General features: G+C 35.0%; 1 protein-coding gene across 2 annotated transcripts in view; it reads right to left on the bottom strand.

Moving 5' to 3' along the window:
- Window positions 1–21,953, bottom strand: part of DNAH8 (dynein axonemal heavy chain 8) — a 121,169-nt gene that overhangs the window by 20,430 nt on the left and 78,786 nt on the right. For both annotated transcript variants that reach the window (XM_087921592.1, XM_087921595.1), the window contains 15 exons: window positions 21,139–21,292; window positions 20,238–20,402; window positions 18,324–18,550; window positions 17,635–17,753; window positions 15,935–16,038; window positions 13,602–13,778; window positions 12,461–12,628; window positions 10,615–10,827; window positions 8,505–8,642; window positions 7,391–7,518; window positions 6,586–6,757; window positions 5,710–5,865; window positions 4,653–4,808; window positions 2,807–2,989; window positions 678–783 (listed from right to left, as the gene is read on the bottom strand). In XM_087921592.1, the coding sequence (XP_087777718.1) occupies window positions 678–783; window positions 2,807–2,989; window positions 4,653–4,808; window positions 5,710–5,865; window positions 6,586–6,757; window positions 7,391–7,518; window positions 8,505–8,642; window positions 10,615–10,827; window positions 12,461–12,628; window positions 13,602–13,778; window positions 15,935–16,038; window positions 17,635–17,753; window positions 18,324–18,550; window positions 20,238–20,402; window positions 21,139–21,292 (2,366 nt within the window). The remainder of the gene's footprint in view (window positions 1–677; window positions 784–2,806; window positions 2,990–4,652; window positions 4,809–5,709; window positions 5,866–6,585; window positions 6,758–7,390; window positions 7,519–8,504; window positions 8,643–10,614; window positions 10,828–12,460; window positions 12,629–13,601; window positions 13,779–15,934; window positions 16,039–17,634; window positions 17,754–18,323; window positions 18,551–20,237; window positions 20,403–21,138; window positions 21,293–21,953) is intronic.

The raw sequence follows: 21,953 nt of genomic DNA on the forward strand, positions 1-21,953 counted from the left end.
TAAATGTTCAAATAAAGTTTTAGAATATTTTGAATAGATTTTTCACTTCCAGAGGGAAGGGTAGCATGAAAAAGACTAATAGAAAAGCCTTCAATAAAATGTCCGGAGTCATGCATTTGAAATGGGCAACTATGTAATTCAAAGTAACAATGAATGAAATGAATAATAAAGTATCTTAAACTCAATACCAAACTGGCTCAATGTACATTCTTTGTAGATTTTTATAGATTTTAGAGTCAGGGAAGACAGTGAAGGATAACAACAATTCTTCAGCCCTAGTAAAGTTCCATTGATCAACTTGCCTTAACGTCTCAGTATAATTATGGCCAAATCCATTCGTGATAGTTTAGACAGCCATTGCCAGTTAGGTGGGGTGCTAGAACAATTAATTGTTCTACCATGCCATCCCAGTTGCTGATTTAAGGCAATTGAATCTATATATCTGGTATTGGTCTAAGGTTGCTTGTTAACAGCAGGATAAACCACACCCATTGTTTTATCTGCAGGGAACCAAAGAGTCTATTGTTTTCAAATAGAGTAGAAAATTTTGGAGGGATAGTCTAGATTCAAATTAATAGCCTAATAAGATCTAAATTAGAAATTTATCTTTTACTATAATGCACTAGTAAATATGTCTATAGTATTTATGTAACAGTAGGTAAACAAAAATACCATACCTTTAGTTGTAGTTAATTTATAAAGGAGATTATCTTCTAGTTCTTTCATTTTCCTCTTATTATAAGTTACATCTTCCATGAGTTTAATTCTCTCAGCTTCTAGTTCCTATATTAAATATTACAACAAAAATGTCTTTACTTCTTCAGTTTTGTGTTAAAAAGGAGATGAAGTTTAGTTTAAATCTGGTTTATTGATTGTCTTCTTGGGAAAGTATTTGTGTATGCTTCAGGACATATAGGATTTTGGTGATCTTTTTGATCACAGGAACATTAGGTACTAGAAATCAACAGCTAAATGTGCCATGGTATAAATGGTTTTGCTAGATCTCACAAACCTATTTCTATAGAAATCCATGATTGTCTTCTTTTACATTCCTACATTCTTATGAAACAGTTACTGCCTACAACATAATCTACCCAAATTTGCAAGTTTTACTTTTTCCATGTCTAACTTTTTAAGGAATTGCTGCAATAATGTTCACTATTTTAAAAACTAAATAATTATGCATACAACTTTAAATTCACTTATATTTGAAGACCCCTGCGCTACAATCTAGTCTTCATCCTAAACAATTCATTTAGATAATTTATATTTTACAAATTGTGTGCTGCAGAAGTAGAAAATGGGTACATCACTCATCCTGTACAGTTATTTCCAGTAAGCAACTTTCCCAATGGAATCTGGAAGTAGGGCTTTAAAAACCCTCCTTAAGAAAATAGCTTTGAAATGAACTGCAACACAAATCTGGAGGACAAAATTTAATCTCCTCTTTCTACTGCTGTTTTTCTCATGCAAATGCTTCCTTCTACTCTGCTTCTTTCATTGCTGCATTGTGCAATATCAAAAACCACAACAAGATTCATATCATTGCTTGATAGTAAGATGGGCAGCATATAAATTTAATAACTAATAAAATCAAATAAAGGTAAAAATATCATGCACAGATTTGCCTAGAAGATAGCATAAAACATACTACTTATTTTACAATTATTTTATTATATATTTATATATTTTACATATTTTATTTTTATGATATAAATGCACACAGAGGTCCTTCAAAACAAATATTTTCCCAGTTTAGAGTCACAGTCTAATGGCCTTGACTAAGCATAACAAGTAAAAATTGAATACTAATAATAATATCTCTACACAGCAAATTTTAATGCACAAAAAATTTAAAATAGCAAACCAAAAATTGCTTAATAGGCTCCAAAACAGCATAACAGAAGTCTTAAATATTATCATATTAAAAGCCTTTAGATTCTTTCTAAAGAATACACATTTTAGAATGCAGTATTATACGTTCACTGATCTTCTAATAAAAACAAAATGATAATAAGTTGAGCAAGACTGTGCTCTTCCATCACTGAAGCTTTGTTTGGGCTAGGAATACTTTTATTTCAGTTGTAGTTATCACATAAAATTTAAAAACATTCCATTTCTGGGATTAAGCCAGCTCACCAGCAAACAAGACCTTTATTCCCCTTCCAAATCTTCCTAGAATCTTATTTGTGATATGTTTATTTTGATTAATGGCAACTTAGGCTTTGCCTTAGCTGTTCTACACCTTTCTATAAGAGAGAGTGCTTAAAAATATTCACTCCTGAGAATGCCTCCTTATGAAGAAAGGTGGTTCCAAAGAAGTCTTGACACTTGATGAAATACCTCCCTTTGAGTTGACTGATGTCACTTTGGAGGGAAGATCTTTGTAAGTACCTTAACCTAATAATATAATCAATTTTGGGGAGGAAAAGTGGGGAAAATAATGTTCTTAACCTTTGTGTCTAAATCAGGGGTGTCCAACCTTGGCAACTTTAAGACTTGTGGACTTCAATTCCCAGAATTCCTCAGCCAGTTTTGCTGGCTGAGGAATTCTGGGAGTTGAAGTCCACAAGTCTTAAAGTTGCCAAGGTTGGACACCCCTGGTCTAAATCTTTTCCCTTTCCTATCCTATAGACTTTGCCTGTTCTCTTTGTCCCAAAATGCATTGCTAACCATTCATCCACCATCTTAAATTCACCTTGCCTACTAATAAACTGCAAGCTGCAATTTTGGAATCAGTATTTAAGCTTCAGTGAAACATTGGTGTTTCATTATGTATAACAACTCATTGTACAGGGTATCTTACCTGTTTCTCTGTGAGAATTACTCTCTTCAATAACTGATTTTCAAGTCCTTTCATTGTAACAGTAAAATCAATTACGGATGTTTTAGCATTAATTTCAGGAGTGAAGGCAGGATTGGGCAATTTTGTAGTAATATAAAGTTTAAATGTATTCATGACATCTACTTCTTTATCTCCAACTTTCACCTTAATAAAAATTCAAATCTTGTTTCACTGCATTGTTAATAATACAGTTAATAACTAAAAAATATTGTTCAGGAAGGTATGCAAAATTCACACAGCTCAATGTATTTTTAACATCCCAGTTCCTAATGGACAGTTTTCTTAACTGGACCTGAGTAAAACAAATATTTTAAATATTTTCTAATAAAATATTTTTTTGTCCTTAAATCACTGTTGGGCCCCTCTCCCGTCCATCCCAATATATAAGTGAAGAGGAAGTATTGCAACATGGGCAAAAATCAAGGAAATTAACCATGTAAATTTATTAACCAATATACTTATTTCAGTATCTTTATATCTATAAATATATAGATATTAATATATGATTATTTCAGATTTCTTATATTTCTTATTATATGGTAGTTAGTTAATCTCTATGGTATATGGTACACATTCAATTAGTAATTTAAACCTTTAGAGTAGAATAGAATAGAATAGAACAGAACAGAACAGAACAGAACAGAACAGAATAGAATTCTTTATTGGCCAAGTGATTGGACACACAAGGAATTTAATATAACATTACAAAAAAAAGAAGGGAATGCATTGTGCTTTTGCCACTGATTTATATCAGGGGTAGCAAGCTTTGGACAGATCGATTATATGCAATTTCCAAACTCCTTAGTTTAAGGCTGACAGCATCCCCTTCTCCTCCCCATTGCCATAATTTGATGGTAAATTTGCCCACTGTTTTCCATAGAAATGTAAAATATATGGCCCAAAACGCAATGATTTTCATAAGAGGTAGCTTGCTGACAAATGTAATTTGATATCTATCAACTGCCCTAGGAAAATTGGTGGTCATGTGGAATGGTATTTTGCTGGGAGAAAATGATGCCGGTAGTGAATATGTTAAATAAAAGCTACCATTCTTGTTTTCTATCACAGGATGGAGCAGAATCAATGCCATTTGGATACATAATGGTTGCTTCATATCATTAAAAAAATGGCTTCACTTGGACAAAGAGACTTCAGTAGGACAGAAATCTTGGATCTCATTAAACCATCTCATTAAACCCACAGTAAATCCTTTTTTAGCAGTGAAGTGAAGCAAAGCAAAAAAAAGTAGCCTGATTGCTATGCTTTGCTTCCTCCAGTATTGGCCGAACACAGATTTCTGAGCATGGAAAGAAACTTTCCAACTATTGGAATTGTCAGTCCAGAGTGGGATGCTAAATGTTGTGTTCAGGCCACTTCTGTACCTCAGCGAGCCAAACTGCAGAATAAACCAATATGTCAAGGAGAATCAAGGCTGCCTCATAAAAGCCTAGTATTTTTTTTAAAAAAAAAAAACAATCTCTGAAATGCCACTACCATTATCTAGTAAAACGTTTCTGTCCTTGTAGCAGGCAAGCAGTGGGTGGATGGGTGGGAGGAGGCTTCCAATGAAGCAATGGAAAGGAGCGGGAGGAAAAATCAGAATCTTTTCCCCTAGAGGTTCAGAAACAAATAACATCTTGTCAAGGAGATTTCTGACTTAACTATTCTTTGGAGGTTGAAGGAACTGGTCTTAGAATGAAGAGGAAGGTTCCCTGTTTGATTATAGAATTTCTGTAAAGTGGTTTGTCTGAGAACATTTGTCATATACTTAAACAAAAAGCAGAATATAATGAATAACATAGCTAACCTTGAAAGAGCTTCCTGATTTAATGAAGTTCTTTTCTAATATATTATCAAGCGCAGGATCTAATTCTTCCCTGATGTCCTCTATTAAAAGTGGCCTTCCCAGAGAAAGGGCATCCTCTAAGTGGCTACGGAAATATTTATGATTCAAAGTTGTCACCTTAGGAATAAAAATAGTTGATTATAAACAAAGGCAATATAGTTGACCAAAGTTCTTATTTTCCTTTGTTTTTAGAATTTCCTTAAAGTTCTTATAAACATGTCCCTGCTTAATCTGATGTAAATCTCAGTAAATTTAGTTTTAGTGAATTCTTTATCTTTGTGAGGATTCATATAGGATTGCATAATTCTCTAAATTTCCTGTTATATTTTACTTTATGACAATTCTTGGAGGCAAGTTACTATTTTTCCATTTTGAATCCCAGAATACCCACTTCTGCCTGAGAAATTTTAACCAGAACTTAAACTACTTTTTAATGTTCCTGTTTTCTAAGGTCATGACCTTATTCCAGTGCCATGTAAAGCACAGGGATGGATTATCTAAGGTGTTTTCAGATTGACAAATGAAAATTCTGTGAAGATTATAACTCTTTGGGTTAGATGGTTCTGAGTAGAATTATCTTGCTTTTAATACATGAATAAATGATCATTTCTGGAAGATACCAAACAAATAGAAGAAGGAGTTACTACCCAAAATATTACATGAGGAAAATTTAAATTTAATAAACAACACCAGGTGTGAGGGAAGAAGTACCATCAGGTATCAGATTACAGCGTGACACATTTCTTTAATTAACTATTGATTTAATGCACTGATAAACTTCTTTTTTTTGAGGGTGCCAAAGTGGCAAACCTGGGGGCATCTCTTCCAATGACCTGGTTAAGATAAAAAGTTTAGCTCCTCTTCATCCAAGAAACATTGCTATTGATCTGCTCTGGATCCTGCAATGCAGTAACTCTCCTCTTCATATGTAATCATTACTATAGCTGAGTTTTCTGAAATGTGGGAGTGGAAGAGAAACAGGAATTTGAAGGGAATATTAAAATTCTGTAAGACATACTTGTAAATCATTATCCTTTTCTTTCTGCTTAATCCATGTTTTCCCTTGAGTTTGTGGATCTATCAAAAGTGGGTATCTGGTTGCTTTTGTAACAATGATGCCATTTTGAACTGAGAGCTCATCTCCTGGAAGCCCTTGCAGATTCCACTCACTGATCTGGGTATGTAGAAGAGGACATAAAATAAATAAGAAAATTGAATCAAACAACAAGAACAATAAGCTCTGAATGCTGTCCTTCTAGAATCCTGGTTACCTAGGACACTTTACTGCTACCATCATTCAATTGTAAAATGGGAGTTAATGCAGCCTATTGTAAAGATTACAGTCTCAACATGGAAGTGACAGGGAAAAGATTGGTTTATGTACTCAGTACCACATATGAACCCCTATCTATTTCGCCACCACACACTGACATATTTTTACTATATTTTCCCCGTAAAAATGCTTGGCCTTCCAAAGGGCAATTACCTACAGCCTCTCCACAGCTTTCATTGTAATACTGTCTCCTTTGTAATATAATAGTATTGACTTCATTCTCACCCCAGAGGCAGGGGGGACTTAAATACAATTTTTGAGGGGGCAATGAATATTCTGTTGCTATTTTAATAACATTTTTACATGTAAGTGCAATTCTTCAACTTCTTACTCTAGAGCATGATAATTACCTGGAATATTTTTACCCAAGCGATTACTCTGCTGAGCCTTTCCACACAGGCAAAGTTGGCTAGGTGACAACATGTACTCAGACAGAATTAGCGAGAAGGAATTTATCAAGCCACTAACATGTGTTAATAGATTTAGCCAACCACATAGTGAAATGATCAATAGAATGGAAAATCTAAACTATAAAAAAACCTAACAGAACTGAAGACCTACCGTAGGAGGATCTACCAACATTGAAATGATATTCAGATTTTCGGTAAAAGGGATTTTTCGTGATCGCATCTCTGTCTCCCATAAGTCTTTAAGCAAGAGATTCCGGAATATCTGATTAAAAGGGCCACAATAGGAAAGGAAGCCTGTGCAAAGTAACACATCTCCCACAAGCCTAGGAAAAATCATGGAATCTTACATTAAGATACATTTTTTAATCTTTAAAAAAAAGGAATGTGGCAAAGGCATTTTAAAATGCTCACTCAGAAAAGGCACTTAAAACAAATTACTTTGATATCTATTTTTCTTCTCAGGTTCAAGCTGGAAGGTTTATAGCTTTTTCAAAATGTGCATGATTGACTGCTGAAATGAACAAAGCTCCTACAGTACTTGCACTAACCTCTTGCTTCAGTGAGCTGATTAAATGGAATACAGCACAGTGAAGCAGCATTACCATATCTGGCATAACCTCGGCAATTAGTAGCCCTGATTTAAACTTCTCTGGAGATGTAAAAAAATTAGAAGGATGAAGCCAGATTGACAGATTCCAATTTTGGCTGACATATTTAGGTCTCTATCACAAGAAGGGAGTGAGTCACATTTAAAATTTTGTCGCTGTCCATCCAGCAGTTATCTGAAAGTTACCTATTTCTAATCATTTTAAAAGATAAACAGTATGAAAAAAAATAATAATAAAAAGGACAGTTATACTTTATTGATTGAAGACAGATATTGATCTCACTTTTCCTATGACTGCTTTATGTTATTTTAAAAAGAATACAATTATTGCATTGGTCATATACTATACCTATTTATCTGGGCTCTGAACTCTTTACTTTGTTGAGTCCACCGGATTTTCTCTCCACTCAAGCCATCGATAAGGGCAGAAGCAGCCTGCATCTTTCTCCTGCACATTTCAGCATCATTCAAGAGGTCCTGACATTTGAAAATATACATTACACTTTTCAAGGGCTTCATCCCAAGAACTGTGCAGGTTGACCATGCAACTTGAAAATAAATATGTTAACCCCAGCATATTTGGCACAGATTCTAGTTGCAAATTTGGGTACGAAGATAAAAAAAACTGTCACTTTTTTACTAGGCATAATTAATTCAGAGCATACATAGCTTAGGAACCTTAATGGATTTTGGAATTTCACTAACCAAGGAATCAAAATACCTGCTTTTTTGCAGAATTTTATTTAAATTATCTACACACTGCCTCCTACCAAGGTCTCTTGCCTGCCAAAACAACTAATCACAAAACATTCACTTACTAAAAGGCAGATTAATGTAGGTATGTCTTGCTAATTCCTTGAGCTTGCCTGGAAGCTATAATTATTATTCAGTTTCTTTCTTCACACCCCAGGCACTCACACATTCAAATAAAATATTGATCTATAACCATCTGCCATTTTTACTTTCTAAAATGCTTGTTAGCAATACATGAGGCCTAGAAACATTTCTGTAAGTCAAGATAAAACTAGATATTTTCTTTATTTGGTAATGTTTCAATGTCTCTCCCCTGCCCTTTGCAACATGCCAACTTCTGATTACATGAATTGAAAAGAGAATTTCAATAAGATGGGGCGAAGATCTGAAGGCGGCAAGATCAACAGGCAGATGATCAATATAGCCTTCTGCTTAAAGTACTAACTAGAGTTTCAATGAAATTTCAGTATCATACCAATCTCAGAAGCTTGATGATATGGATATGGGAATGCAAAAGTAGACAGTGCCAATGTCTACTTCCTGATTCCTCTCCCTGTCTTAAAACTGAGGAAGCAGGGGCAATGACAAGTTAAGCAAAGAGCATCCAAAATTGCCAAGCAAGCACTTTCCTATTCTGTTTTGAAAAGTGCATACAATAAGTAATAGCAAAATATATGGAACATGTGATTTGGAATTTTTATCTTGTTTACCATCTTCTCCTGCATAGCTGCATCAAACTTGGCTTGTACTTTGTCCAGCTCTGCTTGCTTCTCATCTAGCAATGATTGTGCCTTCCCTAATTCTGCATTGGCTATTTTCAAGCGTCCTTCTTGTTTCGCTAAGTTAGTCTAAAAATTAAAAAAAATGAAGCAGTATGTTCACTAAAAATTATTTTTATGTTTAAAGTGAGTTAGCCTTGGAAGAAGCAAGACATATTTGAGTTATTGTTGGAGAAGACGTCTGAGAATACCTGAGAATACCATGGACAGCCAAGAAAAAAAAAAACACCAGTTCTCACTGAAGACACAAATGATCAGGCCCAAATTATCTTCTTTTCAACACATCAAGCCACCTGGAAAATACTTTAATATTGGGAAAGGTGGAAGGAAAGAGAAGTAGAGAATGACCAGCAGGAACATGGATGTACTCGGTCACAGTAATGATGGATGCAGCATTGAAATACATGAAAGACCAGATTAGGGATAGGATGTCATGGAGAAAATATATATTTGTGATTGCTAGAAGCTGAAAAATACCTGATGGGCCATAATCAATCAATTAGTCATTGTAGATATATTTTTCTTATATATTTCTATAAAGTGGGGGATGGGGTGGAAGTAATTTAGTAAGAAGTTACTATCCAAGTAACTGTTCAATCTCAGAAAACACTGCTTTGGTTCTTATCTTCTATGTAAAGAAAAACTAAGGTGACAATTTGATAATAAAACAAGAGATCCATGACTGGGCAGCTGGCTATATTTACCAGTCTTACAGCCTAGAATATCCCTTCATAGGGGCATATGCAGGTCCAAAACACTTCGTACCCAAGTGCTGGTTTGTCACTGCATAGCATATGGTCTGGATATTTCTGGAGCTCCCTGATTCTAATTGTCTCTGTCTGCTCAAGAAAATCCAGAAGGATCAGCATGCTTCAGTCCTGCTAATTAAACAATGCCATCTTATAGGATTCAAAAGGCATGCCTTCTCCATCACTGCTTCTGACATCTGGAACAAAAATCTTTCTGGAACGTGCATGGCCCAAACACTGCCATTAGGTCCTGATTCTTTCTGTAGGCACTGGGTCAGGATATTTGATGAATCTACCACTGAGCTTGTTATTTTTCTGTTTAATTAAGGAAGGTTTTATATTGTTTAACTTAAGTAAGCCACCCAAGCTATGGCTTGTTATAGCCATAAGGAGGGAAGGAGGGAGGGAGAAAGGAAGGAAAGCAGAGGTGGTATTCAGCAGGTTCTAGCCAGTTCTGGAGAACCGGCAGCAGAAATTTTGAGTAGTTCGGAGAACCAGCAAATACCACCTCTGACTGGAGATCTTACAGTAGCCTTCCCCTGACACGCCCACCAAGCCATACCCACAGAACCGGTAGTAAAACATTTTGAATCCCACCACTGAAGGAAAGGCATCATTAATACCGTGTTTCTCATATAATAAGGCCGGGTCTTATTTTTTTCTGAGCCCCGAAAAAATGGCTAGGCCATCTTTTCAGGGGTGACTTAATTCCCCCTGCTTGCATCTTCGGGCAGGCGGCGACGGCTTAGATGTTGACCTTGGTGTTGGTGGGGCACTTCGTATCGGGGTCAATGCAGGAAGCACCATATCTGGGTGTGCAACAAAAGTACTTCCTAATGGCAAGCCCCCCCCACCATTCCCCCCATTTCGCATGTTTTAATATAGGCCTTAATTTGGGGGGAGGGGCTTAATTTCATTACATGCCTATAAAACATGCTGGGACTTCCTATTGGGGGAGGCTGTATTGTGGGAGAAACAGGGTAATATCACAGAGCCAAAGTCACTGCTATGTCTTTTTCAAAATGGTGTATTTTAATGGTTTTGCATTTTAATTAGCACTATTTACAACACTGTGTACAGTTGAAGAACTTATTTCTGTTTGTCCCTATATTAAATTACATGTATCAGTTTTCAAGAATAGTTAAATTATTTGTTACAAAATCTCTGAAACTAAAAGTAGATGAGATACTTGATGTCTCTGTAGTTATTCTGTGCAAATAGAAATGATAATAAGAGTTTGTGATAGTTTTCTTCTCGTTAACTAGAAATGAATCTAAATCATGTTATTTTACCTTAAGAGGCAATACATCTCTGTTTATGCCGTAAAACGTTGCCATGGCCAGGGTCCAAGAAAGTAGCCCTGCCACATTACCACAGACTTTTTTGCCATTCTCAAAAGTATAATCCTCCATTTGAAAATAAGGCTGCAATAATTCAACCATCTCTTCATTGATAGTATCCTTGGCAAATTGTTGGAGACTCTGGAGAAATGGTCCACTCATTAGCTGTAAAAAGAACAGTGAGGAAACAGAAAGCATCATTGCCTAAAAAATTAATGTTTTCCTTTACCACATTTCCAGATATTATAGTTTTCTGAGCCCATCTTCTCTCTAAATTAAAAAAAAAATTCTCTCCTTAAACAAGTCTCAAAACATTAACACCATTGTTAGTTCCATTACTGAAATGATGGAGTAAGAAATGTTAATATATGGAATGTTTCAAAATACTATTTTTGGCTGATTCAGATACCTATTCTCAGTTTATTTATCTTTGATTTTATTATATGAGGTTTTGAGGAACAGCAAGCTCCACTCCTGTGGGGTGGGATGAGGAAGAGATTTTATAATTAGGAACATGGCTGAAATGAAGGATTAAAGAACTGACCTAAGGAAGCAGGGGAAGCAAGCAGATGAAGTGTAAAATGTTATTGGACTGAAGATATTTGAGAAATGCTAATTATGTAATATATGAGTAACCCAAATCATATTATTGTTGGTTACCTTCTTAAAGAGAGCTGGCTTGGTGTAATAGTTAAGGCACCAGGCTAGAAACTGGGAGATCACAAGTTCTAGTCCTGCCTTAGACTCAAAGCCAACTGAGTAATTTGGGGCCAGTCATTTTCTCTCACACCGAGGAAGGAGAAAATGCCAAATCATTTCTGAAAACCCTATGCAAGAAACTGCAGAGACTTGTTCAGACAGTCTCTACGAACCAGACACAACTGAACAGAAGAAAAAAACTTCTTAAAAAAATTAATTCAAATCATACTGGCAAAGTGTGTCTGTGTATCTGTGTGCCTGTGTGTGTGTATATATTAGCATGTACATGCCTCCCCAAACCCCCAAAACTTTAACCTTAGACTGTCTAGTATTAACCTCACCCCTTTCCTAAGAGGTCTGTAGGGGGCATGCATAAGCACACCAACATGCCTACCGTCCCTGTCCTATTGTTTCTTTTTTTATTTATTTTTCTTATATGTATCCATGTATTCATAACTATGTTTTTACTTATACGTATTATCTTGTAAGCAATTGACAAACCAAATAAATAAATAAAATAAATAAAAACTAAATATCTTTTTCTGGTGCTCGTGGTATTGTGCAATTATTACTTAAGAAAAGAGAAGGTCATGAAGTACAGAGGACAATACATCTGAATTGAATACAAAAGTAAAAAGCCAGTACAAGAAAGTATGTTGATGTAGTTTGGTCACTTCAGGATAAATGAGGATCAAATCCAAAAACAAATATTGTATATGGAACATATGGATCAAATGGACCAAGAGAAAAGAAAAGGAAGATAAATTATTCTCATTAAATAATGCTTTTTTTGTTGTAGACATTACACCTAAAAACAAAACATTTGTGAGAATCAGGAATTTTTTAGATTAGTATATTATGTTTTTGGCTGAAGAAGGCAAACTGAAACTGAGAACTCCCGCTTCTAAAAACTGCACTGTGGCTTTGCTACACACTGGAGATTTTCAACAAAATATTGGACAACCATTAGTCTGAAATAGTATAAGGGGGAGGAGGTTGGATTAGAAGACCTTCAAGGTCCCTTCCAGCCCTATGATTCTATGAGATTTCAACCATAGATTTAAAGAATATATTAACAGTGCTTGGAAACATCGCTTACTTTCAATGATTCACTCCAGGATGGTTTTAAGCAAGGCCTTTCTGGATCCATGGTCACTGGATCAATTTTCTTTTGGAATAGCAATAGACAACAATCCATGATCCTCATAATCAGATGAGGTGGCTTGGCAAGTTTTCGAACTGTTGCAATGTCTGCAGGTTTGATAGTCTAGGGAAAAAAGTATTTTTTAAAAAAATAATAGTTAAAAGACAAACAGTGGTAGATGCAAGCATTTCATCTTGACTCATCAGTACCAACATTATAATAACATGATTAAAATCAGCCTGAAGTATAAAATCTAGCAAAAGTATTAATTCAGCCTATAATGTGTGCAGGGAAGCAACCAATGACAAACCTCAAGCCCATAGGAGGCGTGGATTGACCTACAGTTGTTTCTGCATGCACTAGGGAAGCTTCAATCAACTAATGGCAACGGCTTTGGCAAAATGCAGAAAATGAGAGATCCTATGGTGCAGTAAAACTTTAAATGCAGAGTTTGGATCCACCTGGTGGCCTGTAGCTAGTAAGTGTCTCACAAATGCTGAAGAAGGCATTTTATGGCCATGATTTTTTGTTGTTGGATTACTCAAGGCTGCCTGGACCCATTTCGGAAAATGCTCCTTCATTCTGAAAGCCAAGCACCTACCAATTCTGCTGATGTAATTGTTTCCACAATTACAAACAAACTGATAAACACAAAGGGCTTTGGTGCTGATAGGTTGTTCTTCCTTAATTAGCGGCAGCTGTATTCTCTGGGTTTGACATAATATATGAAGCTCAGACATTCTGAATGTTGTTTCAGTTAAGGTATTTAAACATCGAGTCACCAGGCGTGCTAAAATATATGACTAATATTTGATTAATATTTTATAAAATTACTAAGAAACTTTACTCTTACATTTAATTCCTATTTCAGCTGCCAAAAATGACATTGGGAATTTGAAATAGGGAGACACTAATTTTACCAACCATTAAAAGCGCTATAATCAAGATGGTAAATTACAGCAGGTAATTTAAGCTTACATGGAAACTATTTTGAATTAACATTCTCTAGTTTCGCACCATAAATTTACAGAAGAATTACACAAGCTGCATTTTTTATATTGCACATTTCATTCACAACATGCTAAACACCACTCACATTCAAAGCAGCTTCAGCTTCTTCTAAGGCTGGTCTGGCTGCTTCCAGCTTTGCCTCTGCTACCACTTTCTCTGAGTCAATTTCATCTACAATCTTCTGGGCTTTGTCTTTCACCCCTTGAACTTCATTCTTCACTTTAGCTGAAGCCTCAGCACTTACAGTCACTTCTGCCAGCACCTAATATAACATTTTTAAAAAGGATGCACCATCATTTGCAGAGCAAATATCTGAAATTTAGAATGGTAAAAGCCAAAGCTATAATATGGCTGACATTGGGAACTGGCTTAGCCAGGACAGACTCCCTAGTCTTCCTTACTTCTTCATTCTCAAGCATACAGTTCCAGAAACAGGAAGAACTTGTATTAAATAAGGAAACAATGCACTAAATAAGCTGTCATTTTCAGCACAATATCAATTGGATAAATTCCTTCCTATTGAAGAATCATGTATATGATCATGTGGCAGATGGAAAATAACACTTATTAAGCCTGTAGTTCTTGAACACAATTAATTAATTGATGCATTACCTACCAAAAACATTTACTTTTCACCTTATTATTAATAACAAATCTACAAAAAAAACCTTTAAATTAAAAAAAAACCATTTTTTCCCACTCAGTGGAAAATGATTTGCAGGATGGAAGAAATAATATAAAAAACAGTAATTTCTTTATCAGTTAGTGATACTGCAAATATTTTAATTTAAAATTATTTAAAACTACTGAGCAGCTTTGGAGAGCCAAGAGGCTCAACTCATCCATTTTCAGTACATGTTCTAGTTAAGGATAAAAGTCTGCTGGAATTAGCAAATCAAAGTGGGAAGTGGGAAGCCTCATGAACCAGAAAACGACACTGAACGTACAAGCAAGAAGGGAAAGACATAAATCAAGGAAGCCAATCAAGGTAAAGAAGCAAAGGACCATCTCATAAAAATCATAGGATGTGGTTGGAAAGAGGTTTGTATTTTTTTTCTTTTTAGTAGCAAGGTAGACTCTTAATATACCCTTTTTGATTCTGAACTATGTTTCCCTCCTTTCCTCAGGCACGTTAAGAAGAATTTCTTCTTCTGGGATAAGAGAAGTGCATAGACAGCACAAAGCACATCCTCCTTGTTGATGTTTCCTCATATTATTCACCACCTTCCCCATGTACTAGAGCACAAATGCCCTGAATCATATTTTAACACTCTGGAAATATGTTTTATTTATATCCTGCAGTTTTCTCCAATGCAGCTCTTTCTCAGCTTTAATTTTCTTGACTCCATTCTTACTGACTTCATTTACCAGTTTGTATATCCCTTTTGTTATCAGTCCTTTCTTCCATTCCTTGCAAATCACCTTGCCTTTTTAATGGGAATTTGTAGAGAGCTATGCAGTTTTCTGCCTGAAGATGTATGTAAATATTTGTTTACTAAGCACAAAGTTGAGCACATAGTCGGAAGGAAAGGGAATAAGCCAATGCAAGTCAGACAAAAGTGTAGCTAGAAAGCAGATCCAGTTTTTCAAGGTAAGACTGATTACTTTATCCTGGTTCCTGGGCTTTTCACCTTTGAAAAAGAGATCTCTGTTGGGTTAGGGTGACAAGAATCTTAAAAATCATCCTCGTTCAACACTGCCTAAAATTGAGAAGAACGGAGGATTAAATATTGGTAATAACTGGCTCAATTAACTATTTCTAAAATCTTTAGTAAAAGCCTTAGCATGACTTTTTGATGAGAACAGAAAGCATATTATCACTGAAAGATAGATTTAATAACTTTCATTGATATTGAGGATCACCCCAAAACATAGGGCAATATAGCCCCCACTATACTGTCCTTTTGGAAGGTCACTACAACAATTTCAACCAATAACTGCATGGCTAAACAACTGGTTTTTTTTATGTGTTTTATATGTGTATGATCTTAACATAATGGATTGTGTATGGTGCTAGATTTTGTGATTTTATTTTCAGTTTAACTGTTCTAAAGTGCCTTGAGTTGATGGACTAGACTAGTATTTAATCAATTGCTATAAATAAATAAACAGACATAATCCAGTTGTAGCAGTTAAAATAATCATTATGGGATCAAGGAAATATGTCATCAGATCAATTTTGAGCATTTGTCTGAACTCTGAAGCTGTACAGTATAAAAAGAATAACAACATGAATAGATGGTATTAGGCTTTTATGAACCTCCATCCATTACAGATTCTAAAATGCATATTTTTGAGCAGTAGGGAAAATATGGATTGATTCAGGAGGTTCCAACAGCTTAAAAACATAGGCCAAACAACTAAAAACCCATGAGCAACCTTTGTGTACTTAATGTTCTAATGTGTGCTTATACTTACTTTGTCTGCTTTTACAGAAGCCAAAGCCAATTCCTTTTCTTTTACCGCCAGGTCCTGAGAGAGTTTAGCAACAGATTCACTAGCCTCCATTAGTTTAGCAAGGCCTATAAAAATGGTCAAAATCCAGAGGAAGTTGGCAATCATTTATAATTCTATTTTGTATTAAGACAATATTACGAACATAAAATGCCAATATCTTCCACTAAAAGATGGTAAGTATCTGACCTCTGGACCAGAGGTGGTATTCAGCAGGTTCTGACCAGTTCTGGAGAACCAGTAGCAGAAAATTTGAGTAGTTCGGAGAAACCAAATACTACCTTTGACTGGAGATTTTACAGTATCCTTCCCCTGCCACACCCACCAAGCCATGCCCACAGAACTGGTAGTAAAAAAATTTGAATCTCACAACTGCTCTAGACTAGGATTCAGTTCTCCAGAGAGCTCAGCTAAACAAATCTATCAATCTATATTTACTTTGCTATTCCTTTTCAGGGTAAGTAACACAGTGTAAAGTACAAAAAGTAGTAAGAGTAAAGAAAAAGTAAACTGAAGAAAATAAGTAGGTGATTGGAAAAAAAAAAGTTACTAAAGCTAAACCTATTTAATGTCAATGTCATAGAATAAATTACCCCACATCTTTCTATCTCAGATTTCATAACAAATGATGCTTGAGGTCATAACAAAATGGTGCTTGAGTTCACAATTAGCAGTACTTCATCGTGTGCCTCTTGTTCAAACTTTTCATCTGTTTTGAGGATCTCATCAACTCAATTTAACTGTAATTTGATCCCATGTACTTAACCCATTCACAGATTTTTTTAAATCATGTTTTATAATTAAGTCTTTATCCATTCACTTTCTTTGATTGATTATGGACCATTAAGTCCGTGTTAACACTTAATAACCACATAAACTTTCTCCAACATGATCTTCCCTACCAGGCCCTTCAGAGCTTTTTATAGTATATAGCAATAGTAATAGCACTTAGACTTATATACCACTTCATAGTGCTTCTTAGCCCTCTCTAAGCAGTTTACAGAGTCAGCATATTGCCATCAACAATTTTGGGTCCTCATTTTACCCACCTCAAAAGGATGGAAGGCTGAGTCAACCTTGGGATTTGAACTGCCAAATTGCAAGCAGCCGGCAGTCAGCAGAAGTGGCCTGCAGTACTGCATTCTAATCACGGTGCCACCGAGGCCCTGTCAACTTGAAGATGGATGGACATCAACTCCCAGAGTTGATGTCTGGGAGTTGAAGTCCACCCATCTTCAAGTTGACAAGGTTGAGAAACATTGCTGTATCCATCGCTGCTGTAATTGAGTGCATCTACCTTGTGCTAAGTCACTAAGATTTGACTTCAACTTTATGGCACATAATGAATCGATCGTTATGTACAATTAACTGTTATATTGCTTTATCTATTAGATTTACATCCTACTTTTCATAACAAGCATTCCCAGGATAGTTACACAAGAGTAAAAATAATAATTAACTCCCCCAGAGTAATAAAAAAATTATAGGAACAGAACAACTGATCCATTTGCAATTTTAAAATCAATTAGTAGAGAAGAGTAAGCTATAGTCTTATAAATGCTTTTGAAAACAAGTCCAGCTGAGACTTACTTTGAACATATTGATATATGATGACATAGTAAAAGGATTGAGAAAATAAGGTCTTTGACTTGTACTTATCTTACCTATATTCATACGCTCAGCTTGTTCATTAATGCTGAATAGTTTTTCAGCATAAACTTCTTTGTAGCCATTGATGAAAGAAAGATAAGATTTGGGGGTGACATGAGCTCTCCGCCGATATCTGTAATTTACAATAATGATGCCTCTTTAGGTTCAAATGCTATTTAACTATATAATGATCTCAAGATACAGCCTAGATTATTAGATTATATATATGAATCAAAGTTCTAAGCAGTAATTTATGAAGTAAAGTCTGTAAAATAATCATGTTTTCCCTCAAATGAAAATAATGGTGCTATATATAATTTTCTGTTACATCTCAGTTTATCAATTGTCACTGTGTGAGAGAGTTGCTTTTGAATTGTAAGTATATTTTGCAAGGGTGGCAATTAGAAAAATAAGGCAATGGACGCTTCTATGCTTTTTACTATATATTAGTGATGTTATTTACAGCAGCCAAATGATGTGAATTTTCTTTCATTAGAGTTCTTCAAACAGAAGCTGGATATTTATGTATCAGTGATGCTATTATAGATCCTGCCCTGATCAGGAGGTTGGACTAGATGACCTTCAACATTATTTCAAATTTATAACTCATGTTGAGATTAAATTGCAAAATGGTTCTTTTATACCTAAAACCATCTATTTTTAAAACAGTTATTATAGAATTATACATGGTTAAATACACTACCTTTGAAAATAATTGTCACAGCTTTCTGAAACTAGGTCATGAAAGATGCCCATAGTTTCTACCACGTGGGCTTTAACTTCAGCTGAACAGACAATATTGAAACCTGACAGAAAATAGTGTGACACAGCAACAAGGGCTTCCTTGGGCCACTGAGTAAACCAATCCATAGTACATCCAGATATAAGACCAGGAAACTTCAAAGATCGTGCACGAAATTTCTCACCAACCTAGCAAAAATAGGAAGTAGACAAAAAGGGACATATCAGTTAAATATATTTATGGGAAATATAGCAGATGATGATGATTTATCAAACTTATCTGCTGTCTGATTAATATACAGTTTCCAGTGCAATTGTTACATATAAAAAAAGCTGTGACTATTCACACAGTCTAGGTTCATACACTGTGTTAAACCTATGGATTAACCACAATAAACAATGTGTTAATTCATAAGGCACTAAGGATATTCATATTAGCTATATTCATATGACATTCCAAGGAAATCACATTATTGCTTGCTTTAAATACGAACCAATCTGCCCAAGATCTGGAATATCATAAAACCTCATTGGAGAGAGGAGAAAAAAGACTCCTATGAAATATTTTATATTTTAATATAAGTATGTTAGAACGTAAGCTGTTAATTATAATAAATAATAATTGTTGATTAAATAATTTAGGAGAGGAACAAAATATTAGAAACACGATTCTAACAATGCTTAATTTTTTTTAAAAAATGCAGACTTATGTTGAATATTGCCATACAACATAAATGCCATGCTACGTCTAGATATGGAATAAATAGGTCAAGAACATTACTTGTATCCTTTACTTTAAACTTCTGTGCATGCTATTTGGGAGTGGCACTTACTTCCAAATAGCCTGTACAGAATTGGGTTGTATATCCCAATTTTATACTATACTTCATATATACAGCAGTCTGTTTTAATTTAATAGAAACATTCCCACAAAAATGATTGCAGAATTAAACTTGCAGGATAATAAAGATTTCTTTAGAATGTTACTTTAAAAAAAAAATCTTACTTACAAATTATTAGAATTTCTCACTGGTTTTAGAATGAACAAAAAATCCTATTTATGATCCTGCAATCCCTTACTAAACACACACACACACACACACACACACACACACACACAAACTCACATACTACTAAAACTCTCCTGCTTGTAACTTTCAATTGGGTACCATGTGCATCGTACAGCAACAGTTTTGAGATAACAGATAGTCCTCGACTTACAAGGATTTGTTTAGTGATTGTTCAAAGTTACAACGGCACTGAAAAATGTGACTTATGACAACATTTCACGTTTATGATCTTTCCAGCATTGCCCTGGTCACTTGAACAAATCCGGGTGCTTGGCAACTGGCATTTATTTATGATTTCACTGCTGGTTTTCGACAAGCAAAGTGCAACGGGGGCAGCCAGATTTGCTTAACAACTGCAGTGATTGGCTTAAGAACTGTGGCAATAAAATTCATAAAATGGGATGCAACTCACTTAACTGCCTTGCTTAGCAATGGAAATTTAAGGGTCAATTGTAGTCATAAGTTGAGGACCATCTATATCTTAAACATGTTGACTTAATGCATTGAAAGTTTAGGAACCATTAGTCCCATAAGATTCAAATTTGTTGAGGATGTGGTTACTTTAGTGCCATCTTGATGCTGTGGTCAGCCATAATCCCATGATTGTCATTTCCAATGCTTCGTGCCAACTTCCTATGTAGGAAGTCAATGAAAAGCCAGTAGGAAGTTAGAAGTTGCTCCCATTCCCACTGCTTTTTTGCCCACCCATGATCATTCTGTTTCTCTGTTTAGGCAAGGAGATGTCTCTGAAATTATGAGCTAATGGGTCATTGGTTGTCTTAAGAATATATTTAAAGGAAACTCACAGGAGAAAAGCAGAGTACTACATGGAGGTTTTTCCTTGACCGTGATATAAAATATTCATAAAGATTATCAAAAGTTGGGGGAACTCGTGGCAGCTCTTTTTTCATTACAGATATAAGTCCTTGAGTTATTTCATCCAGTTCATCTCGAGGAAATAAATTGGAGATCTTATCAGAAAAAGCAAAAATTACAGAAAAAAGACATTTATGAATATTATTAAAATACCACAGTTTTTAATTTATAGATTCCAAAACTATCCTAATTCAGGAGATATCTACTTCAGTTTATAGTTCATAGGTAACTGATGTTCATAATATATTTTATGAAAATTTATGATGTCAAGAAATAATGAAGCATAGATATTCATGTACACAGTATTCAAAATGTTGCACTTTGTCTTTTGTGCTTGGGATTTTATTCTTTCCAATGCTTACAGTTAGTTTAAAATGTTGAACACTCTAGAAATATTAGCTTCATTTAGATGAAAAAATTGGAAAAAATTGGGTACTGGCTAGCTAAAGATTCAAATGCATGTATTTGTTTCAAATTTAGTAGGTTTCGTTCTCTTATAAAATTCTATTGCTTCCATATGTATTTCTTGTGAGAGAAAAAATGTTATACCACTTTCTGCTTCAGTTTCAATCAATTTCATTGTATATATGAACAATGACAATAAATGTTATTATTATTAGATTAATGTCAATGAATAAATGAAATTTCAGATTTTCAAACTAATATAATAAAACTCAGCAACTTCCAAAGTGCTTCAGAGATGAATTCTATGTTTTATGAATCATTGTATCAGGGTCTTAGTCAAGGTGAAGCTTACTGGTATATTTAACTATGAGTAAGAATGTAATAATCAGCATAACAGCAACATCTATAGTGATTTGAAATTCTAACCTCTCCGGAAGAAAGCAGGTTATTAAGATATTCAAGAAATGCTTCATCTTTTATTTCATTATCTGTGAAAATAAATGTGATTCCTTTTCCCTCAGCACCAGCAACTCTATATAGGTTCTTTAAGTCATCTGTTAGATTGGTCACATTGTAGGACCTGACAGGAGAAAGCAAACCAACAAGCAAATTTAACCTGCAGTACAAATTCTTCACATATAAGTAACAAATATTAATGAAATCAGTACAGCAGGGATGGGAAGTAAGAAGACTTCCATATGTGACTAGAAATTTGTTGCATATTTTAATGGGGAGTGTTACTGAAATGGAACTTCTGAAACCACTCAAGCAAAAATGAGAAAAAGTATTGTTCATAAAGTGTATGCTCTTCATTGCCCACATGTTAATGAGTGTGTTAATAAGTGTGGGAAAGAAAGAAAATGTGCATTTAAGCTCTTAGTACATAAAGGCACATCTGATTTAATAGATAAAAAGGAAAGCTATTTGGGGTGACTCCCAGGACTGGACTATAACAACTGAAAGATATAATTTGTTCAAATTGAATCAAAACAAAGAGAAAGATGTGGAATTGGATTATGTCAGGGGTGGGATTCTACAGGTTCGCACCTATTCTCTAGAACCGGTTGTTAACATTCTAAGCAGTTTGGAGAACTGGTTGTTAGAAGAAATTACTGGCCTAATCCTGTAAGGAAGGCGGGAAGGAAACATTCTGGTGTTGCTTACAGAAACTGCCTCTCCGTTAACCCTTGTTACATTCTTGACAGGACTAGACTTCCTGTCTCTGGAACTTCTCTGGAGGT

Source organism: Pseudonaja textilis, chromosome 1 (assembly GCF_049901715.1).
Source record: "Pseudonaja textilis isolate UNSWEBS1 chromosome 1, rPseTex1.2, whole genome shotgun sequence".
Lineage (NCBI taxonomy): Eukaryota > Metazoa > Chordata > Lepidosauria > Squamata > Elapidae > Pseudonaja > Pseudonaja textilis.